At 45.3% G+C, this 18,659-nt stretch overlaps 1 protein-coding gene across 1 annotated transcript; it reads right to left on the reverse strand.

Moving 5' to 3' along the window:
- Positions 1-204: 204 nt before the first annotated feature.
- Positions 205-17,510, reverse strand: LOC115207101 (synaptoporin). Its single transcript, XM_029774096.1, has 5 exons — positions 17,418-17,510; positions 15,399-15,523; positions 9,533-9,731; positions 2,914-3,105; positions 205-1,350 (listed from the first exon to the last, which is right to left on the reverse strand). The coding sequence occupies exons 1-5, from the start codon at positions 17,439-17,441 to the stop codon at positions 970-972; spliced, it is 921 nt and encodes a 306-aa protein (XP_029629956.1). The 5' UTR covers positions 17,442-17,510; the 3' UTR covers positions 205-969.
- Between the last annotated feature and the right edge of the window lie 1,149 nt (positions 17,511-18,659).

Genomic DNA, 18,659 nt, shown 5'->3' on the forward strand with positions numbered 1-18,659 from the left:
GTTTCTCAGGGCTCAGAGTTAGAGTTCAGCAGTAAGTGTCCATATCTTTAGAATGTCAGATCTAAGTTTCCACATTTAAATAGGACATTCTGCATAGGTGTGTTCATAAACTGCCCTTGTAGTAGGTTGTTGTATAGAGACAGACAGACTGGTTTGACTTTAGTTTCATTAGGCTTTGAACAGTATTCACACAGAGGCAAACCGTTTGGATAATGCCAATGTAATTTTTTATTTGTGCATCTTCAATGTCAGTATTGTTAAGATCCCTGTGAAATATCAACATCACTTTAAAACCATTGAGAAATGACAACAAGTATACAAAATGTGTGGAACGACTCACTGTGGAGCATCACCACATAACACTATCAACACACAGCACAGCCACCAACCACCAATCAAGCACACTGCATCAGTTGAAGAATCAGATTGTATAATTAGAGTTAATATAATATACAGTTCACAAACGAATGTACCCACCGCAATTTTAAATTCAATAGCACAAACCTACTGAAGCATAAAACAATTTGTAAATAAAAACATGAATCATTGAACCTCAAGTGAAACACAGGTAACACCATGTGCACCGATGCACCAAGTTCTAAACAAAACACACCAGGTTCTAGACTAAACACACCAAGAAAACCACTTCCATAAAACAGCCACCACATATAATGCAAAGTCACTATTCACACAGACAATCTTCTCTCACTCCATTTCGATTTCTGATAGATTCTCCAATTCACTCCGATCTCCTCTTAATAACTCACTTGCTAAATATCCCTTACTTCCTTTTTACTATACCACCTTATATTCCACCCCGTTAGATAATTACAACCCCCGGCCCTCGCAAACTTCACATCGGAAAATCTACATGACTTATGGTCAGGTATCAATATACAATAGTATTTTCAGATCTAGTCAAGTTTGTGAGGGTAAGTAGATGAGGGCAAAATGTATACGAAATGTGATCTAAATATCATTGACAAATATGATAGGATTAGGCCCTTTATGGGTGACATCCCCCTGACTGATGATGATTGGCTGTCCTAGACTAGTTTGCGGCAAGCGTAAGCTGCCCATTGATTGGTTGAAGCTGCCTTGGCTGTAGTGCTGCTGGCCAAAGCTCTCCCGTGATAGGTCAAAACTAGCCTGCCTGTATGGATGTTGATAGAAGCTGTCCCCTGATTGGTCGAAACTGTTCTGGCTGCAGAGTCGTTGGCTCATCCCATTGGCCCGTCTCTCAGAGGCGCTTCTCATCGGGTACCTTTGGCCAGTCTTGTACCAGCCAGTCTCTTTGAATACAAACCAGATGTTGCCGGCCCAGAGGATAAAGTTTACAAAACCAAAGGCCTGCATAGAGGTATAGAAAGAGGGTATTTAGTTTGGGTCTAAACATAAAAATGACAGATTTAGAATCAGAAAATGTAACAAATGGTTGCTAAGAATTTTTGTTGGTGTGCACACATGATGTAAAATGTCAATAACCGTTAAACACCACCTGTCGGAACTGAAGACCTGAAGTCCTGAAAGAGCTGCAGAATCTGGATCCCTACAAATCAGCTGGGCTAGACAATCTGGACCCTCTCTTCCTAAAATGATCCGCCTGTCTGAGATTCCTAAAGATTGGAAAGCGGCAGCGGTAACCCCCTCTTCCTATTTCGCAACAAAGCCTCCGTCACTCATGCTGCCAAACATACCCTCGCAAAACTGACTATCCTGCCAATCCTTGACTTCGGCTATGTAATTTACAAAATAGCCTCCAACACTCTACTCAGCAAATTGGATGCAGTCTATCACAGTGCCATCCATTTTGTCACCAAAGCCATATATACTACCCACCATTGCAACCTCTATGCTCTCGTTGGCTGGTCCTCACTACGTATTCGTTGCAAAACCCACTGGCTCCAGGTCATCTATAAGTCTATGCTAGGTAAAGCTCCGCCTTATCTCAGCTCACTGGTCACCATAACAACACCCACCCGTAGCACACGCTGCAGCAGGTATATTTCACTGGTCATCCCCAAAGCCAACACCTACTTCGGCCGCCTTTCCTTCCAGTTCTCTGCTGCCAATGAGTGGAACGAATTGCAAAAATCACTGAAGTTGGAGACGTAAATCTCCCTCACTAACTTCAAGCATCGGCTGTCAGAGGAGCTTACCGATCGCTGCAGCTGTACACAGCCCATCTGTAAATAGCCCATCTAACCAACTACCTACCTCATCCACATATTTTTTTTTTTTTGTTCTGCTCTTTTGCACACCAGTATTTATGTCAGTATTTATACATGCACATCCTCATCTGCACATCTATCACCCCAGTGTTAATTGCTAAATTGTAATTACTTCACCACTATGGCCTATTTATTGCCTTACCTCCTTACTTAATTTGCACACACTGTATACAGATTTTCTATTGTGTTATTGACCGTGAGGTTGTTTATCCACTTTGTAACTCAATGTTGTTGTTTTGGACGCACTGCTTTGCTTTATCTTGGCCAGGTCGCAGTTGTAAATGAGAACTTGTTCTCAACTGGCCTACCTGGTTAAAAAAAGGCAATGGAGCTAACATTGTTCAGCATTCATGTTTCACATACAGTATAAGGGCTGTGTCCTAAATGGACCCTACTCCATATATCCCTCAAACTCAACTCTAGACCTTGAAGCCAGTTCCAGTACATTGTATCATAGTTCCCCTCTAATCAGGGACTGATTTAGACTTGTGACACCAGGTGGATGCAATTAATTAACAGGTAGAACAGTTAAACCAGGAGGCTCTGGACCTCATAGGGTAAGAGCTGAACACCCTTACCATATATAGTGCACCACTTTTGACTAGGGCCAATAGAGTTCTGGTCTAAAGTAGTGCACTATATAGAGAATAGGATGCCATTATGGATGCATCCAATGGCTCACCACAGACGTGTTGAGCTCAGACCAGACTGGGTGGTGGGAAGCTGAACACCGGTTGGCTGGGCGTCTGCAGGCGGAGATGAGCAGGAGGACCTGGGTGGGATCTGTGGCTGACTTCACATCAGACAGAGCTTTGGCCCAGGCACAGGAGCTCACCAACCACATGAAGGCGAAGAGCACAGTCACTACAAAGTCCTGGTTAGGAGGGAGAGATGGAGGAGGTTATTATCAGATGTAATGAGATTGTGAGAGTTGAGGAAGAGGATAGGGGGAAGTTATAAATGAGATTTAAAGGGATATGGGATAAAAAAGCAGGAGTAACATGTGGAGTAACATGAGGAGCAACGTCTCCCTGCTTTCTCAAGTTCTGTTTCCTAGTTTCCCCGGTTCTGACCATTCTGCCTGCCCTGACCCCGAGCCTGCCTGCCGTTCTGTACCTGCCTGACTCTGAAAAATTTACGAACCTCTGCCTGTCCTGACCCCGAGCCTGCCTGCTGGTCTGTACCTTATTGACTTTGCCCTGGATTACGGTCTTCTGCCTGCCTTTGACCTGTATTTTGCCAGCCCCCTGTTTGGGTCTATAAACATCTGTGACTCTAGCTGTCTGCATCTGGGTCTTATCCTGAGTTCTGATAGTACGAACTGGCCATGACTGACCCAGCAGACTCAGACCAGCTCCAGAGTGCTCTCCCTGTAAGGAGCCACCATTGGAAGACACAAAGAGTTAGTGCAATGTCTTATGGAGGGACTCCAAACCCTGGCAGAACACCATTACCAGGCGTTCAATACATTGCTGGAGCAATTCCGTGGATTCCCTACTGGGCATCGGGTCACACCAGTAATCTCCCAGCCTACACTAGTGTCCCGAGAACCCCGCTTACCTCCTTTGGAGCGCTATTTTTATTTTGTTTTTTATTTCACCTTTATTTAACCAGGTAGGCATGTTGAGAACAAGTTCTCATTTACAATTGTGACCTGGCCAAGATAAAGCAAGCAGTTTGACACATACAACAACACAGAGTTACACATGGAGTAAAAAAAACATACAGTCAATAATATAGTAGAAAAATAAGTCTATATACAAAGTGAGCAAATGAGGTGAGATAAGGGAGGTAAAGGCAAAAAAGGCCATGGTGGAGAAGTAATTACAATATAGCAAGTAAAACACTGGAATGGTAGATTTGCAGTGGAAGAAAGTGCAAAGTAGAAATATAAATAATGGGGTGCAAAGGAGCAAAATAAATAAATATATACAGTAGGGGAAGAGGTAGTTGTTTGGGCTAAATTATAGATGGGCTATTATAGATGACCTGGAGCCAGTGGGTTTGGCAACGAGTATGAAGCTAGGGCCAGCCAACGAGAGCGTACAGGTCACAGTGGTGGGTAGTATATGGAGCTTCGGTGACAAAACGGATGGCACTGTGATAGACTGCATCCAATTTATTGAGTAGGGTATTGGAGGCTATTTTGTAAATGACATCGCCGAAGTCGAGGATCGGTAGGATGGTCAGTTTAACGAGGGTATGCTTGGCAGCATGAGTGAAAGATGATTTGTTGCAAAATAGGAAGCCAATTCTAGATTTAACTTTGGATTGGAGATGCTTAATGTGAGTCTGGAAGGAGAGTTTACAATCTAGCCAGACACCTAGGTATTAGTAGGTGTCCACATATTCTAAGTCAGAACCGTCCAGAGTAGTGATGCTGGACGGGCGGGCAGGTGCAAGCAGCGATCGGTTGAAGAGCATGCATTTAGTTTTACTTGTATTTAAGAGCAGTTGGAGGCCACGGAAGGAGAGTTGTATGGCATTGAAGCTTGTCTGGAGGGTAGTTAACACAATATCCAAAGAAGGGCCAGAAGTATACAGAATGGTGTTGTCTGCGTAGAGGTGGATCAGAGACTCACCAGCAGCAAGAGCGACATCATTTATGTATACAGAGAAAAGAGTCGGCCCAAGAATTGAACCCTGTGGCACCCCCATAGAGACTGCCAGAGGCCCGGACAACAGGCCCTCCGATTTGACACACTGAACTCTATTGGATAAGTAGTTGGTGAACCAGGCGAGGCAATCATTTGAAAAACCAAGGCTATTGAGTCTGCCGATGAGGATGTGGTGATTGAGAGAGTCGAAAGCCTTGGCCAGGTCAATGAATACGGCTGCACAGTATTGTTTCTTATCGATGGCGGTTAAGATATCGTTTAGTACCTTGAGCGTGGCTGAGGTGCACCCATGACCAGCTCTGAAACCAGATTGCATAGCGAAGAAGGTGCGGTGGGATCCGAAATGGTCGGTAATCTGTTTGTTGACTTGGCTTTCGAAGGCTTTAGAAAGGCAGGGTAGGATACATATAGGTCTGTAGCAGTTTGGGTCAAGAGTGTCCCCCCCTTTGAAGAGGGGGATGACCGCAGCTGCTTTCCAATCTTTGGGAGTCTCAGACAACACGAAAGAGAGGTTGAACAGGCTGGTAATAGGGGTTGCAACAATTTTCGGCAGATAATTTTAGAAAGAAAGGGTCCAGATTGTCTAGCCCGGCTGATTTGTAGGGGTCCAGATTTGCAGCTCTTTCAGAACATCAGCTGACTGGATTTGGGAGAAGGGGAAATGGGGAAGGCTTGGGCGAGTTGCTGTGGGGGTCTGGCAGTGGCACGCTCATTTGGGCTATAGCGGTGTGGTAGCAACAGTCCGCCATCTGCCTCAGTCTGGAGGAGTTCGTGGCAGACGTTTGGAAGGTGTTTGATTCTCCGTTGTCCGGGAGAGAGGCTACTTGTAAGCTGCTCCAGCTACGTCAAGACTCCCACAATGCAGCAGACTACGCAGTGGATTTTTGCACGTTGGCGGCTGAGAGTGCCTGGAACCCAAGATGTGCTCACAGACTGGGAGCTGCCCATGCTCCTTGATTCCCTCATAGCCGCGACCATCCGGATTGATGGGCGGCTTCTAGAATGTGGGAAGGAGAGGGAGTCTGTGCCCTGTCGCGCTCGCTCACCCTCGATTCCCACCTTGCCTCTGAGGAATCCCGGAGACCCCCGAGGTCTACGTGTCCGAGTGAACCCAACGTCATCCGAGTTCTCTCAAGAATCACCAAGGGCTGCCGACTCGTTTACTTCGGAGTCCATGCACCTGGGCAGGAATAGATTGACTCCTGCTGAGCGCTTACTCCGACTCCACACACAGAGCTGTCTATATTGCAGAGCTACGGGACATTTCTTAGCTAACTGCCCATTAAAAACCCAGGCTCATCAAGAAGGGGCGAGTACTCTGGTGGGCCATACTGAGAACTTTTCCTCTCCCCTTACTCGCACCCCTTTCCATGCCATCCTGCTGTGGGGGAACCAGTCCAAATCTCTCCGGGTACCCATCGACTCTGGGGCAGATAAGAGTATTTGGATGTACCCTGGCAACTGAGCTGGGCATCCCCACTCAGCCCCTCTCCATTCCCATGGACGTTAGAGTGCTGGACGGCCGCTCTATATGCCGGGTCACTCACAATACCACTCCCATCAACCTACAAGTGTCAGGCAACCATAGCGAGGCAATTCAATTCATGCTGATTAAGTCTCCTCAGGTTCCCGTGGTATTGGGACTCTCTTCGCTCCAGTGACACAATCCCCTCATAGACTGGACTGCTGGTGCCATTATGGGCTGGAGCCACGCCCATTGTCTGAAGTCAGCACAGCCTGCCCCAGGACGTCTTCATGTGGGCTCGGAAGTTGCTCGGACCTCTCCGCCATTCTCGCGAAGTCCCAGGTCTTCCAGGAGGTTTTCAGTAAGGCCTGGGTCACTTCACTTCCTCCGCACTGACCCTATGACTGCGGGATCGACCTTCTTCCAGGCACTACACCGCCCCGGGGACGACTGTACTCTTCTTCGGGTCTGGAGACCAAGGCAATGGAGATCTACATCGAGGACCTACACAGATTTCTCCAAGTTGGACCTGCGGAACGCCTACCATCTGGTGCGGGTAAGGGAAGGGGACAAGTGGAAGACTGCCTTCAACATGGCCAGTGGCCACTACGAATACCTCGTCATGCAATTTGGACTTACCAATGCCCCTGCTGTGTTCCAGGCCCTGGTTATTGACGTTCTCCACGACATGTTGAACCGGTTCATTTTAGTCTACCTCGATGATATCCTCGTTTTCTCCCACTCAGCCCAATAACACGTGCTCCAAATCTGACAGGTCCTCCAGCGCCTCCTGGAGAACCAGCTTTTTGTGAAAGCAGAGAAATGAGAATTCCTTCTATCGCCGCTTTATCCGGGGTTACAGCACCCTGGCTTTCCCCTTGTCTGCACTTACATCTCCCAAGGTTCCGTTCACATGGTAATCTGGAGGCGAAAGAAACGCACACCTGTTTAGGCGAGGTGCTGGCTAGCAGAGTAGAACACTTGAAAAAGGAAAGGAGCGCACTCTAGGAGCTCACACTCTAGGAGCTCAGATGCAATAATTAAATAAGCTGATATCTAACGTTTCAACAGACAAGAACCTGGAATATCTCCGCACAGCCAAGCGTCTCAATTCCAGGCAAGTTCCAGGCCCTGGTTATTGACATTCTCCACGACATTTGAACCGGTCGTTTTAGTCTACCTCGATGATATCCTCGTTTTCTCCCACTCAGCCCAATAACACGTGCTCCACATCTGACAGGTCCTCCAGCGCCTCCTGGAGAACCAGCTTTTTGTGAAAGCAGAGAAATGAGAATTCCTTCTATCGCCGCTTTATCCGGGGTTACAGCACCCTGGCTTTCCCCTTGTCTGCACTTACATCTCCCAAGGTTCCGTTCACATGGTAATCTGGAGGCGAAAGAAACGCACACCTGTTTAGGCGAGGTGCTGGCTAGCAGAGTAGAACACTTGAAAAAGAAAAGGAGCGCACTCTAGGAGCTCACACTCTAGGAGCTCAGATGCAATAATTAAATAATCTGATATCCAACGTTTCAACAGACAAGAACCTGGAATATCTCCGCACAGCCAAGCGTCTCAATTCCAGGCAAGCTAGGTGGGCCCTGCTTTTCACCCGGTTTAACACCGACCAAGATCCAAGAATATCAAGCCGGATGCGCTGTCACACCGCTATAGCCCCGTGGCTACACTCTCAGACCCCAAGACCATCCTTCCCACCTTGTGTCTGGCGACGGCACTCAGCTGGGAAATAGGGAAGCAGATCTGTGAGGCACAGCGTTCCCAGCCGAACCTCGGGGGGGCACAGATAAGTGGATGTTTGTACCTGATGCTGTCCGCTCCCGTCAGACCCTGGCCTTTGTGCAACAATGCTTTTGGTGGCCTACCATAGTCCGGGATGTCTCCGCGTTTGTCACTGCCTGCACGGTCTGTGCACAGAACAAGACTCCTCTGCAAGCTCTGGCTGGTCTCCTTCAACCACTGCATGTCCCTCACTGTCCCTGGTCTCACATATCACTGGACTTTGTCACGGGTCTTACCCTGTTTGATGGCAACACCGCCATCCTGACAATAGTGGACCGGTTTTCCAAAGCCACCCACTTCATTCCTCTCCCCAAGCTACCCTCTGCTAAAGAGATGGCCCAGCTCATGGTGCAGCACGTCTTCCAGATCCATGGACTCCCAGTGCACATGGTCTCCGACCGGGGTCCTCAGTTCTCGTCCCGGTTCTGGAAGGTGTTCTGCACGCTCATTGGGTTGGTAGCCAGCCTGTCCTTCGGGCTCAGTCTGACGAGCCAATCAAGACCTGGAGACGATTCTTCGCTACCTTGTCTCCGCCACCTGGAGGCAGCAACTCGTGTGGGTTGAATACGCCCTCAGCACCCTCCCGTGCTCTGCCACTGGGCTCTCGCCTTTTGAGTGTTCCCTGGGGTATCAGCCCCTGCTCTTCCCAGAACAAGAGGAAGAGGTTGGCATACCCTCGGCCCAGATGTTTGTCCTCCACTGTCGCCGTATCTGGAAGAGAGCCCGGTCGACTTTTCTCAAGACCACCTCCAGGTATTGACGACAAGCGGACCGCCACCGGACCTCGGCAGAGTGTATGGCTGTCCACTCGTGGAGTCCCTCAAACTTCCCCCGCTTTATCGGCCCTTTCCCCATCTCCAAAATCCTTAGCCACTCTGCTGTTCTTCTTCTGTTGCCCCGTACCCTCCGTATACATCACACTTTTCATGTCTGTGATTAAACCTATGTCTCACAGCCCTTTTTCTCCTGTTTTGACCCTGAGCCTGCCTGCTGTTCTGTACCTTATTGACTCTGCCCTGGATTACGGATATCTGCCTGCCTTTGACCTGTCTTTTGCCTGCCCCCTGTTTGGGTCAATAAACATCTGTGACTCTAGCTGTCTGCATCTGGGTCTTATCCTGAGTTCTGATAAGGAGTAACAGCAGGAGTAACAGCAGTAGCAACATCAGGAGTACCAGCAGGAGTAACAGCAGGAGTAACATCAGGACTAACACAAAAGTACAGCTAACTGCTATTTAAAGAATGAAATAATGTACCACACCTTTTATAGGTAATAATCTTGAATCACATTTCTTTACATGCTAAACTACAGTCCTGGAAATTATTAAATGTATTGTCTCTCAGTTAATACACACGCAAATTATACAAATCCCATGGCATGAATGAATCAAAGGCAGCTCTTGGTAAGTAAATCAACTCACCACCAGTGGTCCTCTATTACCCTCGCGGTACTTATTCTGGTAGTAGATGTACACCACGGTGGCCAGCAGGGAGTAGAGGAAGGCAACAACTGCCACGGTCACAAAGAACTGAGCTGAGGAGGAGTAGTCTCCTACCATGAAGATGGTCTCCTGTCTGTTCCCCTCACACAGCGTGGGCTTGAAATGGACCTGCTGTAACCTATCAGATGACAGGAACAAGGACATGGTCACAGAGACTTTTATTGAGTAATGCAAGGCTCTGACCACAGTGTAGGCAATTTAAACCTTTCAAGCATGAATCCAGAGCAGTGAAACTGACACATCCGTTTGTGATATTACAACAACAAAGATGTTACGACATTGGGGGGGAAATCATTCCATTACCAATGGCATCTGACCTGATCTGACAGGCTTTGTGAGGGGGAGGGAGGGAGAAGAGAAGAGAAAGGGGGAGAGGGGGAGAGAGAAGACGCATCTAAGGAGATTGGGGCATACAGTTAAAGTTGGAAGTTTACATACACTTAGGTTGGAGTCATTAAAACTCATTTTTCAACCACTCCACACATTTCTTGTTAACAAACTATAGTTTTGGCACGTTGGTTAGGACATCTACCTAGGTGCATGACACAAGTCATTTTTCAAAAAATTGTTAACAGACAGATTATTTCACTTATAATTCACTGTATCACAATTCCAGTGGGTCAGAAGTTTACATACACTAAGTTGACTGTGCCTTTAAACAGCTTGGAAAATTCCAGAAAATGATGTCATGGCTTTAGAAGCTTCGGATAGGCTAATTGACATAATTTGAGTCAGTTGGAGGTGTATCTGTGGATGTATTTCAAGGCCTACCTCAAACTCAGTGCCTCTTTGCTTGACATCATGGGAAAATCTAAATAAATCAGCCAAGACCTCAGAAAATAAATTGTAGAACTCCACAAGTCTGGTTCATCCTTGGGAGCAATTTACAAACACCTGAAGGTACCATGTTCATCTGTACAAACAATAGTACAGAAGTATAAACACCATGGGACCACGCAGCCGTCATACCGCTCAGGAAGGAGACGTGTTCTGTCTCCTAGAGATGAACTTACTTTGGTGCGAAAAGTGCAAATCAATCCCAGAACAACAGCAAAGGAACTTATGAAGATGTTGGAGGAAACAGGTACAAAAGTATCTATATCCACAGTAAAACGAGTCCTATATCGACATAACCTGAAAGGTCGCTCAGCAAGGAAGAAGCCACTGCTCCAAGACCGCCATATAAAAGCCAGACTACGGTTTGCAACTGCACATTTGGACAAAGATCGTACTTTTTGGAGAAATGTCCTCTGGTCTGATGAAACAAAAATAGAACTGTTTGGCCATAACGACCATCGTTATGTTTGGAGGAAAAAGGGGGAGGCTTGCAAGCCGAAGAACACCATCCCAACCGTGAAGCACGGGGGTGGCAGCATCATGTTGTGGGGGTGCTTTGCTGCAGGAGGGACTGGTGCCCTTCACAAAATAGATGGCATCATGAGGAGGGGAAATTATGTGGATATACTGAAGCAACATCTCTAGACATCAGTCAGGAAGTTAAAGCTTGTTCGCAAATGGGTCTTCCAAATGGACAATGACCCCAAGCATACTTCCAAAGTTGTGGCAAAATGGTTTAAGGACAACAAAGTCAAGGTATTGGAGCGGCCTTCACAAAGCCCTGACCTCAATCCCATAGAAAATTTGTGGGCAGAACTGAAAAAGTGTGTGCGAGCAAGGAGGCCTACAAACCTGACTCAGTTACACCAGCTCTGTCAGGAGTAATCGGCCACAATTCACCCAACTTATTGTGGGAAGCTTGTGGAAGGATACCCGAAACATTTGACCCAGATACTAATTGAGTGTATGTAAACTTCTGACCCACTGGGAATGTGATGAAAGAAATAAAAGCTGAAATAAATAATTTTCTCTACTATTATTCTGACATTTCACATTCTTAAAATAAAGTGGTGATCCTAACTGACCTAAAACAGGGAATTTTTACTTGGATTTAATGTCAGGAATTGTGAAAAAATGAGTTTAAATGTATTTGGCTAAGGTGTATGTGAACTTCCGACTTCAACTGTATGTATCCTTCAGAATAACTGCATGATGCTCAGGAGTCTCAATTATACATCTCTCCACCAATCTCTAAGGGACTAATTTATGAAAGGTACATGCACATAAAAAAAGACTAAACTTGCATGCGCCAGTTTTAACGGAGAAGTGTGCGTATCTCCATGTACTGTACCATGCGTACGCACAACTTCAAATGGTTGAAGAATTGTATTGCATGCTTATTTTGCTATTTTGGGGAAAATGGAGGTGTTTGACACACAGGAATTATGATAATAGTTGGATAATATGAACATTAAAGAGTAAGCCTAATGATAAAATCAATGCATTTGCCATTGGTAAGGAAGTTGCATACCAGCATGTATAGCCTATGTACACTTACATTATATAGGCCTAAATCTGAAATGGCCCAATTCCAACATTTCCCAAATCATACAGCAAATTAGGAATTTTGGTTACCATAAAAGGTGGGGTTTTAGAGCTTGTTCATGAGAACCTAAATATACTATGGCTCTGATTTATCAATGAAAACGTGCGTATAATGTTGCGAACGACAGTTTGATAAATCCCAAAAAATTGTTACACAAATCCTAGAATCTGCACATATACCATAATTTATTAAGAAATGTATGCACGGTTGATAAATGAGGCCCCAGGAGTTGAAAAGGTTTAGGGTTTTCAAGGGAGCAGGTACTGTAGATAGATACACATGAGATACTGAATGTGGAAACATGAATCATTTCTGGGGATCAGACAAAGACTCTGACACCACAGTCTGTCTGACAGCTCCATATTTCATCAACTCAATGCTGTTCTCTTTCTTCCATCTTTTATAGATGGAAAATATAACTCAGCCACCACACTATTTTTCAAAACACATTCACAGGCAGACAACACTGTCATTGTCTCATCAAAGCTATATTACCACATGCACCATAGATTCAATGATAACGAAGCCGGAAGCGCTCTTGCTTTGAAATATCAAAGCAAACTCTGAACCAACTATATTCATTTGGGGACAGATCGAAAAGCATTAAACATTAATGGTAATTTAGCTAGATAGCTTGCTGTTGCTAGCTAATTTGCTTTGGGATATAAACATTGGGTCGTTATTTATCCTGAAATGCACAGTATGGGTAGGCTACAGTATGCCTACAGTATATCCCGGGACGATTAATCCACACATAAAAGGGTAAAAGTTTGCTTCTAGTAATCTCTCCTCCTTCAGGCGTCTTCTTCTTCTTTGGACTTGACATGGTGGTTGGCAACCAATTGTAAGGTGGATTACCACTACCAACTGGACTGGTGTGTTGACCTCAGTTCATCTTTCAAACACCCACGTAGGTATATGCTCCTAAAAACCAATGAGGAGATGGGAGAGGCGGGACTTGCATTGTGTCAAGCTGTCACGGATCCCCCCAGTACTGATGCTCATTCTGTTCACCAGTTTCGGAGGTCTACGTCACCAGCTTTCTAGGCTTCACTGAACGGGATTCATTATCATCAACCCCGGACTGTCTTGTCTGATTACACACACCTGGTTCCCATTTCCCCTGATTAGTATGTTATATATGTGCCCTCTGTTCCCTCTGTCTTTGTCGGTTATTGTTCCCATGTCCGTTGGTGGTGTGAGTACATATGCGTTGGTGCAGCTGTTAGCTATATACACTGCTTAAAAAAAATAAAGGGAACACTTAAACAACACAATGTAACTCCAAGTCAATCACACTTCTGTGAAATCAAACTGTCCACTTAGGAAGCAACACTGATTGACAATAGATTTCACATGCTGTTGTGCAAATGGAATAGACAACAGGTGGAAATTATAGGCAATTAGCAAGACACCCCCAATAAAGGAGTGGTTCGGCAGGTGGTGACCACAGACCACTTCTCAGTTCTTATGTTTCCTGGCTGATGTTTTGGTCAATTTTGAATGCTGGCGGTGCTTTCACTCTAGTGGTAGCATGAGACGGAGTCTACAACCCACACAAGTGGCTCAGGTAGTGCAGCTCATCCAGGATGGCGAGAAGGCGAGCTGTGGCAAGAAGGTTTGCTGTGTCTGTCAGCGTAGTGTCCAGAGCATGGAGGCGCTACCAGGAGACAGGCCAGTACATCAGGAGACGTGGAGGAGGCCGTAGGAGGGCAACAACCCAGCAGCAGGACCGCTACCTCCGCCTTTGTGCAAGGAGGAGCAGGAGGAGCACTGCCAGAGCCCTGCAAAATGACCTCCAGCAGGCCACAAATGTGCAAACGGTCAGAAACAGACTACATGAGGGTGGTATGAGGGCCCGACGTCCACAGGTGGGGGTTGTGCTTACAGCCCAACACCGTGCAGGACGTTTGGCATTTGCCAGAGAACACCAAGATTGGCAAATTCACCACTGCCTGCAACATCCTCCAGCATGACCGTTTTGGCGGTGGGTCAGTCATGGTGTGGGGTGGCATTTCTTTGGGGGGCCGCACAGCCCTCCATGTGCTCGCCAGAGGTAGCCTGACTGCCATTAGGTACCGAGATGAGATCCTCAGACCCCTTGTGAGACCATATGCTGGTGCGGTTGGCCCTGGGTTCCTCCTAATGCAAGACAATGCTAGACCTCATGTGGCTGGAGTGTGTCAGCAGTTCCTGCAAGAGGAAGGCATTGATGCTATGGACTGGCCCGCCCGTTCCCCAGACCTGAATCCAATTGAGCACATCTGGGACATCATGTCTAGCTCCATCCACCAACGCCACGTTGCACCACAGACTGTCCAGGAGTTGGCCCAGGCGTTGTAGGGAGGTCATACATGCACGTGGAGGCCACACACACTACTGAGCCTCATTTTGACTTGTTTTAAGGACATTACATCAAAGTTGGATCAGCCTGTAGTGTGGTCTCCACTTTAATTTTGAGTGTGACTCTAAATCCAGAACTCCATGGGTTGATAAACTGGATTTCCATTGATTATTTTTGTGTGATTTTGTTGTCAGCACATTCAACTATGTAAAGAAAAAAGTATTTAATAAGATTATTTCATTCATTCAGATCTAGGATGTGTTATTTTAGTGTTCCCTTAATTTTTTTAGCAATATATATATATATATATATATGTGTGTATGTGTGTGTGTGTGTGTGTGTGTGTGTATATACATATATATATATATACATATATATACATACATACATACATATATGTGTATATATATGTATATGTATGTATGTATATGTGTATATATATATATATATGTATATGTGTGTGTGTATATAGTGTATTACTGGTATAGTCCCGTGTCATTCAATGAGGTTTACCCTCGCTCTTTTGTTTGGGTACAGCCCAGTGTTTTTGTATACGTGTTTGTTTTGGGTGTATTAATAAAAAAAACTATTGTGTATTCCTGCGCCTGTCTCCAAAATCCTTTATACCAGCATGACACAAGCGTCGCAAATAGAACCAAGTTCTGGATAAGCAGATGCTCGTTGACACGCTTGAGCAGTGTGGGTGCAATGATGGAATAACATGTATGTTATTTTGCAACGCTTGCACACGTGACACGAGCAGTGTGGTCACCATGTTAATCTAGGTAAGTGTGACTTGTCTCTCAACATGACATACCCATGATTGTGAAAGTACATGTGACAATGGCATGAGCCTTCTGCTCCAGTTTACACATGACTGTAGTGTACTTCAATGTAAATTCTGCTGAATTCATATTTTGGAGAATGTTGACCATGAACCACAATAAAATGGGTAAAAGTATAATAGTCAGACTAGTAAAAATGTCAGCATGTATTACCTGAAGGGATAGGCAAAGTTTATGGTGATGCTGAGGTTGCTCTGGCTCTTGTCTAGACATTCCACTCTAACCCGCAGGTGACCAGAGTACCCTCCACATGTTGCAAATGCACAGACGGCAAAAATCTGGGAAAAAGAAAATACCTCATTAGACTCCTACCCATTGAGCATTCTAGACATAGGCTGTGTCCCAAAATGGCACCCTATTCCCTACATAGTGAACAACTTTTGACCAGAACCCTGGGCCTGGTAAAAAAAGTAGTGCACTACATAGGGAATAGGGTACCAGTTGGAATGCACACATAGTTGGTCCTTGTCACACCTCTCCTGTCTGGTCTTCTACAGAGCTGCTAGACTAGCAGCTGGAATTAATGGGCCACGGAGGAACATCAACATCCTGACAAAGGCTGACTCTGTGAAAGTAATTAGGGAACTTTTCATGTGTAACATGGTATATGGTGTGGATACAGTATATGGTGGAAACAGTTGGTTGTCTTTAGCTTTTGCCAACTTGGAGCTGTTGATCGATCCTTAAAGAAAAGAAAACCTGCTCTTTCCAGAATCACTTAGGTTTATTAAGCAACAGTCACTCTGCGTTTGTCAGAGCTTCAACTGCTGTTGATGAATGCAAACAGGTGAATGCATGTTGTATCTCTGTATACATCTATTGGGAGTCTATGAGGCATGCACATCATTCAACGGGATCATGTGTCTATAATTTCTGTCAGTGGCCGGGAGACTGATGTCAGCATGTTATACGTGTTATATATATTTCATCAGGAACCGTCTGTGAGCATGGCAGGCAGTCAGATACTGTAGGCTACTGGCACTAATCTCTTTTTGTTATCGACCTTTGATGCCTGTGAAAGGATTGAAGCATTGGTCAATTCTAATCAAGACCTAGCACTCCCACGCACGCGCATGGACACACACACCAAGTAATTATCCATAATCTTTAGCCTTTACCATAATTTAGAAAGACGACACAACTCATCTCTCTGATGAAATGTTATGTTTGTTGTGTTTCTTTGTGTGGGTTTGTTTATCTTTTAGAAAGAGAGAGATTGACAGTGGCTGGGATAAAGAGAGAGAGCAAGACAGAAACAGAGACAGAGAGAGAGCAAGACAGAGACATAGACAGAGAGAGTTCCTTAAAGGGATAACATACAGCCAGGAGACCACATCTAATTAAGTATGTGTGGCTATAACTAAAAGTCAGTGATTGGATGGATTTATAGAAGGCTTGATCTGTCTGTTGTCTGCAAACCCCTTGGTCATTAACTCATTAATATTCAAATGGATAAGGATGATTTCTAAATTATTCAGATTATTAATGACACATTAGAGAGAGAGATGATAGATGAAAGCTAGCGTCAATTTAATCCATAGCACTGAAGATATGCGTTGTAGAGTGATTGACATTTAAAGGCAATGTTAGCGGAAAACTGCATTTACGGTAAACACTGGATATGTTGGCTCAATCGAAAATTACCTTTCAATTTTAATTGCGCTATAACGCTGAACTTCAGCGCTGCGTATTAACCGAGCCCCTAATCCTGGCACCATATCTATTAAGCAGACTGATGATAAAGGTTTGGGATTGATTTCCTTGGAAACAGCATTATGAAAACAACTGAATAATTTAGAAATGGGCTGACTGTAAACAGAGGGTCACCTACTGTGGGGTTAGAGGGTGGGCAGAGCCCCATAGAGGGACTCAACCTGTTGGAATACTGTACATGCCACACACACACAGGCACACACACACCAAAAGACTCCACTGGAAACAACGTTTGATAACATTCTACCCACTAAACATAATACTATTCCTTACAAACTAAATTGAAAATGAAAAAAAAAATGATTTTAAAAACAGATCTATCACTAGCCTACCATAGAGCACATCCATACTTCATAACTGGATAATTGTAATGCTTTATTATAGTGTTTAAACCAAGAATGTACTTACTAATGAAAATCAATTAGCCACAGTCCAAATATGAAAGAAACAACAACTTACCGGAGCAAATATGACCATACACATTTAAAAAGCAAAGTGAACAAGTTCTACTCCACAAGATGGTGTTAGCAGCTTTCTCCTCATACTGTTGTACTGTCACTGATGTAGATGGCACAAAGAGAGAAAGCAGAGAGAGAGAGAGAGAGAGAGAGAGAGAGAGAGAGAGAGAGAGAGAGAGAGAGAGAGAGAGAGAGAGAGAGAGAGAGAGAGAGAGAGAGAGAGAGACTTTTGACTTTTTGTCTTCTTTATTGAACCATTCTCATTTCATTTAAAACTCACCACCCAACACCCCCCCCCCCCCCCCCCCCTTAAAAATAAAACCAAAAATACATCCTGTGATTCCATACACCAACATCACAATACTCAAAACAATACCCACTCCTATAACCGTATATCCAAAACATCTTCCCCAGCTATACAGACAGCCCCCCCAACACACCATATCTCCTGAAACATCTCCACACTTTTTATCATTTTATAGAACTCAAACTCAACCCTAAGGCGCGCAGAGACCATCCCATTAAACAATAGTAAAGGGTCTGTTATCCCCCCACCTTTGACCCTGTTCCTCCTTGTTAGCCAAATAGACAACTTCGCCTGAGCAAACAGAAAATTCAACAAACACATTTGGCCTTCTCCTTAGTTGAATAACTGTATCCCATTATGAACACCCCAACAGTAAAGACCACCCCCAACCTCTCACACAGACATTCCAACAGAGACATTAATGGAATTAACCTGGTGCACACAGAAAACACATGGTGCACTGTTTCTTCATTTTACAGAAAGGACACTCCTGCCCAACTCCCGGTTCAAACCGTGCCAGCCAGCTGTTAGTGGCCAGGGCTCCATGTAGAACCCTCCACTGGAGGTCCCCTGACCTCTTTGGTGCTGGGGGTTTGTAGAGCCCCCTCCATCTAAAACCCACCATACTCTCCTCCCCACATACCCCCTGCCACTGATGTGCCTTTACTCCTGTTAGGCTCCTAATGTTCCTCACCTTAACACAGAGGTTGTAGAGGGCTTTACCTCCCACCCCTTCAAACTCACCCAGGCTCGGAGTGTTAAGATCTAACAAGTCCTCCAGACCCCCTTGCCAGTCTCCAGTCTCTGCCTTCACCTGCAGTGGCGGAAAGCTTTGGTGGCCCCCTCTCCCTTTGGCTGCTCCAAACATCCCATCATTACCCGCTCAGACAGTGTCCCCTCGCTGGACCTCCTCAGGAATCTCTCCAGCAGCCTAAG

Source organism: Salmo trutta, chromosome 14 (assembly GCF_901001165.1).
Source record: "Salmo trutta chromosome 14, fSalTru1.1, whole genome shotgun sequence".
Classification (NCBI taxonomy): domain Eukaryota; kingdom Metazoa; phylum Chordata; class Actinopteri; order Salmoniformes; family Salmonidae; genus Salmo; species Salmo trutta.